The sequence below is a fragment of the Pygoscelis adeliae genome, unplaced genomic scaffold (genome assembly GCF_000699105.1).
Source record: "Pygoscelis adeliae isolate BGI_AS28 unplaced genomic scaffold, ASM69910v1 Scaffold131, whole genome shotgun sequence".
NCBI lineage: Eukaryota > Metazoa > Chordata > Aves > Sphenisciformes > Spheniscidae > Pygoscelis > Pygoscelis adeliae.
In genome coordinates this window covers 902,050-912,522 of record NW_008824058.1, presented here as the reverse complement: position 1 = coordinate 912,522, position 10,473 = coordinate 902,050, and the positions used below count along the sequence as shown (strand labels likewise).

General features: G+C 51.7%; 1 protein-coding gene across 1 annotated transcript in view; it reads left to right on the top strand.

Moving 5' to 3' along the window:
* The first annotated feature begins 1,061 nt into the window (after positions 1-1,061).
* GALNT5 (polypeptide N-acetylgalactosaminyltransferase 5) overlaps positions 1,062-10,473 on the top strand; it is a 62,085-nt gene continuing 52,673 nt past the window's right edge. The window contains exons 1-2 of the mRNA XM_009334039.1: positions 1,062-1,135; positions 2,741-2,955. Of these exons, the coding sequence (XP_009332314.1) occupies positions 1,062-1,135; positions 2,741-2,955 (289 nt within the window). The remainder of the gene's footprint in view (positions 1,136-2,740; positions 2,956-10,473) is intronic.

Genomic DNA, 10,473 nt, shown 5'->3' with positions numbered 1-10,473 from the left:
ATCAAGGAACCCATAATTCCCATGACAGCTGTGACTACATTCAGACTTAACCATAAACTATGCAGCAAATGCTTGGTTTGTAGAAAATCATGTTCTATAACATATGTTTCTCATTATGGGGTAAATTTGCAAAAGAATAAGGCTCATTTCTTCTGCAGGTGCAAAGCAAAGCCATGCGTTTCCTCCTACCTGCTTTGCACCTGCAGCCCAGCGTTTGGAGGCGCAAGGACTGAGACTCGCTTTTGCAATGCAACTGGAGGAGCAATTCCTGCCTGCGTGTTCACTGCACACTCATCCCAAGGGGATGTCTGCGCGACGGGCGGTTGGTGGTACTTGCGGTGGTGAACACACCAGCAGTAAGGCAGCACCGTGACGTGTTGGTGACAGAGAAGATATTGCATGGGTACACTGTGGTGGGAACACTGGGGTTAGTGGGAGATGGGGGTTTCTGTGCTTCTCCAGAGCTGACCTGCACCTGCTCGGCAGGTCCTTGCCTCTGTGAGCCGGCGGCACAGCTGGGTCTGCAAGGACAGGGACGGGGAACTGCCCCCAAGTTCTCCCTCTGAACCAAACCCTCCCTGTCCCAGCCTGAGGAGGAAGGACCAATTTGCAGGTATTTCAGTGCAAGGTGTTTTGCCCCAAAGCTCTTCCTAAAGTTACCAGGTCAAAGCCTGCCTCGGCTTCAGCAGCCCCTTTGCCCGGCTGCCCTGCTGCTGGTGGCACCAACCAGACTGCGCTGGACCCCAGCACCTTCCTCCTTGGACTTGTTTTTCATATGTATTTGTGCATGACGTACAGCTCTGTCTAACTGTCCTTCTTAACAGGCACGGGGTGCCCTCAGCACTGCTGCTGCCTGTGACTGCTTGCACTGCTCATCGCACGATCTGGGCGCTGCCCACAGACACAAGACCCCAGCGTGCTACACAAACCAGCACAGAGGTGCAGCTGGTCCCGGCGGATGCCCGGAGCCTCCCTGTCCCCTGCCCCGTCCCTTCGCACCACGGTTGTGTGTTTATGGGCTGCACTGTCTCCAGGTTTGACTGTCCGCATCTGAAACGGGCATGGGAGAAAGGGGTGAATTTGCCGTCAACAAAACTGCCTGGGTCTCTCGGAGTCTCCCTGAAGTCCCAGGACTGTACAGCAGGATTTGGATTGTTGCAACAGGAACTGTCTCTCGACACGGCCCCAAAACCTTCAGCAGTCCCCTGTGCTCAGAAACAAGGGCTGCAGCAGTGACAAACCTGCAGCAGCTGAAATAGGACTTCAGAAGGTAAATGTGGGGCCAGAGGGAGGTTCATTTTCATGTGAGCAGTCAGAGATGGTGACGGCCCCGTGGAGCTGATGAGGGGGCCCGTGCCCTCGCCTCACCGAGCCCAGGCCCTGAGCAGAGAGTGGCACCAGGGCAGCAAGCGGCTCATCCCGTCCCCCCCACGGCCTCGGCCCCAGACTCGGACCCCTCAGGAGCTCACGCTGCACCCGCGGCAGGCTCATGTGCAGCTACACAGGGCTCAGCTTTAAAGTCCTCCTCCATCTCCGTCCCCAAGTAAAGAACACTTCCTCCCCCTCCTGGCTGCTCTGATTTCATCCTTCCACGGCATTAACTGCATATTCCTGCTCTCCCATGATCAAATCGTTTCATTTCAATTCCCTCCCCGCATCCATTGTCTCCACCTGTCTCCATCCAAAATGCCTCGCTTCATAAAAAGTTTGAAAAATTTAGTAGAAGCACGTTGCAAACGGAAAAGAGAATTTCATGTTAATCAACATGGGTGTTGGCAAATTCACCAGCAAGAAAAACGAAATCAAAGTTTCTGCTTCATCTGGAACCATCAATCCCGCCTGAAGGCAAACGCTGCATGGAGAGTTATTTCATGGCTGAGCCCAGCCGAGTGCTCTCAGGAGGTGCAGCCATGCCTTTCCCGTCCCCTGCCTTGGTCTGTAGCTGTCATCTTCCTTACGTCCTTCCCCCACGCTGATGCCACTTACGCTGCAGCGTGGCTGCTCTCAGTTCCCACGGGCAGGCAGTCGGGCAAAGGGGTATTAGCAATGCTGCAGCCGCTACCAGGCATCGCCTGGGGCTGCGCCTTCCTTGTTTCCAAAAGCAGAGCACCCATACACCTGAGCATCACTGCAACAGACGTTCCTTTTTATGAAGGATGCTTTCACTTGCATGGTGCTTTCACTCAACAGCTTTTGGCCACATGAAAATCTTGGCTTCCCCTTCAGTTTTAGGGGAAGTGTTTTGTTGCAGATAATTCTGTGGAGAAATGTGTTGCAAAAAAAGTTTAGTCGTGGTGGTCCCTCTAAGATAGTGCAAAATGATGTGGCCCTCTGTCTCCTGCAACACCCGCAGAATAAGTCTAACCTCAGTCTACCTTGCAAGAGCCTTTTAAGATAGCACATTTGATCCTCATCCCTCCATTTTTTCAGTCGAAATCTATGCAAATTGGGATTAGAAATAACGAAAAAAACCCAAAGTATTAGATGTACAGAAGTATGTTTTCCTACATATATTATAAAATTGCTTCATTGGCTGTAAGAGCAGAGTTGCCATTAAGTATTAACTAGACAGGTATTAGCAATAGCCCATGTCACTGTTTTAAAGGAAATCAATATACAACATAAATGCAAAATCAAAAGGTTCTTCCCCTGATGGTATCATCTTACTAGCACCGAACGAATAAACCCCGCATCCCCTTTTACTGCTCCCTGGCCCCTTAACCTTACTTGAATTGCCCAGATGTTCCAAGACACGCACATCGGAGATCAGGGAGGAGAACGGGCGGCTCGCCGTGAAGAGCGACCAGCAGGTGGATGGGCTCCGGCAGATGCGCTCCAGCCTGGGGCAGAGCCAGCCTGAGACCCCGCTGGAGCCGGCCGTGCTCGACGGCCATGGGCTTTGGGCACAAGGAGGAACATGGACACCTCGGTCTGGTCATCGTGGCACAGTCCTGGGTATGTTTTGTAAGGAGAAGTGGCTTTCCCAGTCTTACAGGACAAATAGGAGCAGGACATTTATTTCTGTACTTCTCAGACGGGCGATGGTGTAATCCCAATGGCCTGAAAAGCAAAGCGTTTTATCTGCTGTATCTTCTTAGGCTGTTACAGGCACGGGCGGGCTGAGCTGCCCCTTGCCACCCTGCAGGAGCACGTCCATGCAGAGCATCACCAAGGACAAGCCTCTGCTCCCGCAGGTCGCGAGCACAAGCCTGCACAGGGGACAGCGGGGCGCAAGGCCAAACACTGACCATTACCAATGTCCACCACCAAGCTGAGTTAAAGCAGATCTGTTGGATAGATATGTAATCTGGTTTTAATGACTAAGCCACGGGGGTGTGCTCCCTCCCCTGGTAACTGCTCCATATGTTTAATTATGCTCGCTGCTAGGAAATTACATTTTCTTTCAAGGCTGAATTTGTCTAACCTCAACTTCCAAGCATAACTTTAAGTGGAGAATAAAGATTATATTTTTAGGATGTGTGATCATTTGCTGGGAGAAAGCATACAGAACACATAACATATCAAGAGAAGTTGCCTCATTAGATTAATTAACTTGTGCAGGCAAAGCCTTACACGCCAGCTCTGGAAGGAGCGAGAGCCCTCAGCTGCCATCGCTTCCAGGGAGGGGGAGCGCCCAATCCTGCAGGAATATTCAGCCTCTCACAGGCTTGCAAGGGCAAAGTCCGAAATCTGTGGCCTTTGTTTCCAGTATAAATGAATATATAGCTTTTCCTTCAGTCCACCTGGAACATATATAGAAAATACGTGCTGTTAATGAATAAAGAACCTATCTGTGGGAAATCATCCCCCGGCCAGCGCAGCGGGTGCACCCTGCAATGCCCCGCAGCAAACCCTGATGGCTGGAGGAGCCGGGTCTGCTGGGCCTGGCCCTGTGGCCCCTCGGGGAGGACCACTGCCCGGAGAGCAGGGGGTGCCAGCATCTCCCGTGCCATCAGCTGCTGAGGTGGCGACCCGCTTCCCTGGCTCCGTCCCGCCTTCCCACACCGAGCAGCCTGCCCCCTTCCCATCCCCAAGTCATATAATTCAATGTCAAGGGGGCTTATGTAATATTTAGGCGTGTATTACACTAAATTAATCTTAACATGAAAAATCTTTTGATTACATAGTATGTTTTTGTCATTGATTGATTAATTCATTTATTCATATAGTAATGCTGTGTCCAACTTCTATTTATATTCAGTTGTAAGAGAAAGTTCCTATTCATGTCAGAGGAGATGTATTAAAATAGTTGTCACTGGTATTTGCTAGCCTACTTTTTGTAAGGTCCCTTTACAACATGTACTTTCTCTCCTGCACAAGCTGCCTGCCGTGAATCCGTACAATTCTCATCCTCCCTATGGCAGCCGAAGGGTCTGGACCCGAGCAGAGGCGCCCATCCCTTCCAGCACGGGGGACCGGGGAGGGCAGGGAGTCAAGGAGAGCCCCTGCGGCCAAGGGAGCGTGGGGCTGGTGCGTCCCCAGGGAGACGTCTGCTGCACACCCTCGCAGCAGAGGTGAAGGCTGAAGCCGGCGTGACACGTGGCCCACGGGACCGCGCCACCGGCACCCCGGCATCTCCATGCCACCTGCTGTCAGTACTGCAATATTCATTCCCAGGGAGAAATATTGCAGGGTTGAGCAATGAGAAAGGCTTGGTTGCCATGGCATGAGGCTGCCCTGATGCAGGAGAGATTTTTCTTAATTTAAAAATAATGCTTAATTAATTGTAATTCTTTTATGGGCTTAATCACGCCATTAAGGCAGAGCCTCCAAGGGCCCCGCGGGGCAGTAACAACTGCGACGTGTCCATCCCCTCGGACCCCCAGCCCTGCGGCCCTGGCCCCAGGTCCCCTCGCCATCCTTCCCGGCCACGGTGAGTGTGGAGGCAGCAAGCGCAACGCCCAGCTCTGGGGAGGCGTCTCCTGCCCTCCATCCACAGCGAAGCTGGGGGACCCTGGCCCCAACCGCTGTCCCTTGTCCCTGTGACCGCACAGGGCTAAGGGTCAGCATATATAGCAGCACTCACCTTGTTCGCTAACAATAAATCAGGCTAAAATTATCATCAATATGTTATTTTAATTTCACACACAACAACGAAGCCATTGGAAAAGTGGTTGTGTACACACGAAATATACCTTCTGCTATTTATATGTGTTTTTCTAAATTAAAGGGAATATAAAACCGGTGAGAAATCAACTTGGAAACATTCCCTTTTGGGTAGAACAAAATTTCAAGCCAAGCAATATTAGCAAGGAAAGGAGAACCCACCAAGGAGCAGCTTCACACGTCTGGTCACCGCTCGCGACAGCAGCAGGATAGCCAGGGGTTCGGCAGCCGGAGCCCCCGGGCGCCCCCCGGGCAGTGCGGCAGCAGCACCGGCCTCAGGGGCTCCCGGTGCACGGGGTTCAGAGCAGCCTGCCAGGCATGGGAGCGTCCTGGAAAGCTGTGCCCGGCTCTGCCGGTGCTCGGCAGGGACGCTGGAAAAAGAGCAGAGGTTATGCAGGGCTGGGCTGGAAACCTCACCTCAGAGGGCTGGAGGGTTTATGAAACTCAGAATACCTTGGCAAGCATCAGAGAATTCAGCGGTGACTTTAGCATCTCCAGAAGTAAAAATTTTCTTTCCTCCATCAGATTAAGATACCTGGACTGGCAGCTAAAGCCAGGCCAGTCAGATTGCAAATGCACGAGTTTCTTACATGGAGATAATTAACGACTGGAACAACATCCCTGGTGGTAGGAACAAGCCTCCATTGGGAAGGGCTGGGTGTTCCTCGAAGGCAATCCCATCCCGGCAGCAGACACTACAGCCTTCTGCGAGGCAAAAGCCCTGCCGTGGTTCCTCGCGGGGAGGAGCCGTGACGGGGCCCTGGCAGGGCGGTGGTGGTCCCCCCGTGCCCTCCCAGCTGTGCGGCCCTGGCACAGATGGGCGCACGTCCAGGTACCCAGAGCTGCTGCATGGGTGCGGATGGAGCCGTCCCGTGCCTGGCCAGCGGCTGGGAGACTCCTCGCTGCTGGAAACAGGACTCTGCAGGGACAGGGGCTACAGCCACAGCAAGCAAAGTGCCTGCTGCTGAGGTGCAGGGCACCAGGTGACACAAGGGTCTCTGATTGGCACCTGCTGATTGGCACTTGCAATTAGAGCCTCCCAGATAAGGATGGCCCAAGGGCAGACTTTCCCGGCTGCAGGGCTGGTCTTTGTGCTCTCCCACGCTGCTCCTTGTCCAGCTCCCAGGGTTTGTGGGGTTCAGACCCTGCTTCTCCCTGAGCCCCGCCCCAGGTGCTGCAGACTGGTGCCCAGCCACGCACCGGGACCAGCGACTGGAGGCAACGGTGAGTACAGGCAGGGCACGGCATGTGTGGAGTCTGATTTTAACAGCATTGTGCTTTGCACCCCTCCTCTCTGCCCTCTCTCCCTATATTTGTACCTCTTACGTGGATGCGCAAATGAAATATGTGTGCATGTGTGCACGAGAGAGCTTATTAACTGCTGCAGCCCAGGCTTGGGCTGTTGCTCTGTGACCTGCAGTGGCCACCCGGCACCTGAGCCCACAGAGCTCAGACCCAGGCGTCGAGGAGCCGCAATCGAGGTGGTGCGCACAACCCCGGGATGCAGCGTTGCTCCGGGATTCCCCGTGCTGCCCTGCTGCGGTTACCTGCTCTGGGTGTCCTGCTCCTAAGCTCTCCAGTAACTGAAGCCTTTGGGATATGGAGCAGAAGATAAGCAGCAATTAGTGCACTTACTAGCCTAATCTTGAACCACCTGACAGGCGAGAGCTGTTGCAACTTTCCAGTGGATTTCTGTGCCAGGAAATTGAATCAGCTAACGAGGACCTGGCTGCCAGCTTCTCCTCTTACTCTTCTCCCACAGAGGGGACGCTTGGGTTTGAAACAACTCTGCAGTGCTTTATCTGAAAGCTAGTGTTGTGGGTTTTACATACATACACTCGATTCTGTTCATTGATATTTTACATATGCAGGTGTACATAATCTTCATTTTTATGCAAATCTCTCTCTGCAGCCAGACAGGTGCATTTCCTGATCTCTATTCATCAAGAAATCCAATAACTTGGCTGCGTAGTTACAGCTGGTTAGGGGTTGACCCAATGTGCACTTAAGCATGGATTTCAAATGTGGGCAGCAGGGAAATAGGTTATTTCCCCCCTGGCCTTTATAAAATTGAATGCAAAACCCCCCAGTGTTAATGCAATGTTAATGTTGCAAGATCAAGCATTTAAAAGTCAGGAAATTCCATAACTCGGTGTCGCTCCAGTGATGCTGCGTTGATACGTTGCCCATCCTGTATATTTTCTTGTATATTTGAATGACAAATATTAATAATAAAACAATTAAATAAGAAATATTAAAATATTGCTAGTACCTCAGCAATACTGAAATAAAGGGAAGTCTAGTAGAAAATACCTTGTGTCTACTAGGAGGCCCTTCAAGATGTCCTTATTAGTACCGATAACAGTCTGACAAAAAGGTTTTGACAAAGCAGCGTGTTTGGAGACTGAGAGGTGTCTGTTCACCATGGTAATCTTGCATTTTTATTGCAGGAAAACAGCTCAAAACCAGAAGCCTTGGGAAAGTGCTGGAGCGCTGCTGCCCTTCATGCAGCTGAGGTGCCTCGTGGCCTCCGCCTTCCTCTGGGCTGAGCTGCCCCTGCCACCCCTTGGACGGGGACACCAGCTGCAGAGATATTTCCAAATGGAATAATTCTGTTTTCTCCTTTTAACACCAAAAAAAAAAAAACCAAAAAAACAGCTGAACTTCTCCCTAGGGGAAAAAGCCCTGGGCTGTTTTCCTGCCGCCGGGCTGTGGGTGCTGTCAGAGCCTACCGAAGCTCAGCGCCGGCAGCCGGCGATAGGGAGGGCGCCCACCCCCCCTGGCTCAGCACCCCTTCTCCGCGCTGTAACGCGGCTGTTAAACCAAATCCGCTCGCCGCCAGGGAAAGGGGTCTGCCTGTCTTCAAACATCCTGGTGATTCTGCTGTCGCTGCTTCTTCAGAGATGTGGCTCTCTGGTTTTGGCTTGCTTGTTTCAAGTGGGAAGTGTATTTGTTTCCTTTCTTATCTTGGAAATAGATGAAAAAGATTAATTCCTTTTTTTTGGAAAACAGAGGAGCAAAAGGACACGTGGCCTTTGGAAATGGGCCAAAAATTAATTCCTTCGACCTAAAAGGGGAGTATTTCCTACAGATAGGCTTCTAGGTCTGCACTGGACTGGCTCAGCCCCTGTGCTGGGAGATGGGACTGCACAACTCCTCTGCAGTCCCTGCGGTTTCGTTGGGTACCGAGACCTGGAGCAATTTAAACAATATCAAAGGTGGAAAGTAATTTTTAAAGTTACAGGTAGGCTCTCAAATCACGTAAGTGTTTTGGAGAGCCATTGAGAGACTATTTCTAGGCACACGCTGGAAAAGAGCAGCTTTGTGTGCCCTGCTCATGTTCGCTGGGGTAGCAGACGGAGCGTCCGCTGATGGCATCAGCGGGGGTTGCAAATGACCTGGATGCCTCACACAATGATTTTCTCATCATGACAAAGTCACGTTATGTTTTGACCGTGTCTTTATTTACAAATTTGCATTTGTCTCAAATACTCAGATATCTTGTCCCTGCACTGTTTTGGGTAGTGTCCCCTTGCCAGCGCTGGCTGACGAGTCTGGGGTCCTGGTGCTTTCTGCAGAGAAACTGAATGGCTCTGACTGTAGCTGGCCTCGGTGAGGGGCGGGTGAGGTTTTCGGGTTTCCTTTAATTGCACTCGCTCACCAGTCGCAGCCCCTACCAGAATGCACATACAAAGTACATGTTACGTTTTGCAGCTCCATGATATCCTATTAACTTTTTGCAGGCTCCTGTGACCAACCAAAGACAGAACCGTGCTTGTTTCTGGCCAGTCAGTGACTCCTTCCCCACAAGGGAAGAAGGGGGGAAATCCCCTTACAAGGACAAACGGCTCTCCTGCTCGGATTAATTCACTTCCCCAAAACAGGGACTGCTGCCCACAGCCTCCCATGGCCATGGGAAGGGCTGCCTTGGCTGGAGACCCGCCTGCCTGCACCAGAGAGATGCTGGGGATGTAGACCCCGTGCTTAAATCCTAGCGCAGAGGTAGAAGTGTGTACCTCACAGTATTCCTGCCTGGCTGCTGCAGCTGCTACACCTTCATTCCAAAATAATATTTTTTTCAAATGAAGTAGGAGAAAACAGCTTTACATTTTTGTTATCCCTTCCAGCACAAAATAAAAAATGCCTGTGCTGCCACTACCTGATTCAATCAAGTGGAGTACATTGGATACCCACAGGCTACAAGGACTGGAAAAAGCTGACTTGTATTTTAATTAATAATGCGATACAGTGTCTCAACAACCAGGCCTCTGGCAATATGCTTTGCTTTGTTCATTATTTGCTGTAAACAATTTTCAAGCAATGTGTAGACAACCCTATTTTTTAATTTCTGCTAATTCATAACACTAACAGAATGCAGGATTTTTCTTGTGCAATAAAGCAAGTGATTAAACCTCCTTTCTAGCTCATGAAAGATTTCAGACTGGTACTGATTTCAGACCAAAAAAAGTCCACAGCTGTTCAACAAGGTTTCCACTGGGTCCGGCAGGGTTACCGGGTGATGCTGGCAGGAGGCGGCTTTGGGGGACGAGGGACAGCCCTGGCTCAGGATGCAGGGAGTTGCTCCCCTCTCCAAGTGGTGGGTTCAGACTCCAAGGTGGAAAGTGCATGGGATTTGAACGGCCCCAGTGTGTTTGCCAGGCTGTCCGAAGGTCTGTAATGTCAGCTGCAACACTGGTTAGTGACTGCTCAGAAAGAGAAAGCCAGAGGGGATGTGGATAGCAGTAAATGCTTGGCAGTGATGCCTTCAGCCCCCAGCCGTCTCCCAGCGACAGCAGAGCCTCCTCCTCTACATTTACCCTGGCTGGTGCTATTTTTCTGCTACTTGTTGAAGCACCCTCAATGTGTTCGATGGGTCCTGGGGGCCTCATGTGCTGGGGTGCAGGATGTGACTGCACCAGCCTGGTCCCAGCAGTGCTCCCGGGTGTGGGGAGCCCCAAACCTCAGCCGGTGACTCCTGGTGCCTCCTCTATCATTTCCATGGGCATCTCTGCTCTCTACCTCTAGCTCCTTAGGGACTGTTCACAGACACAGCAAGCAGTGGGCTCAGGGAAAGGGCTGCTTGCGGACATCTTTTAACTTGTATTTGGAAACAGCCAAGATCCAGGCTGCACGCCTCCTAGTCTGCTTTTGCTGCTATTTGGCAGGCAAGGAAGGCCCCTCCAGCTTTTGCCGTTCTGCAAATCCTCCTCATGAGCACAAATAGCAGGCTCCTGCGCGCAGCAGAGCCCTGTTCTTAATTAATGTCTCTTCCCTGGGCCATCTGCTCATCCAAGATCAGGCTCAGCCCTCCCATGAGCAATGCGCACCCCAGCCGCAGCCCTCCGGGCAGAGACAACACTGCTCCTC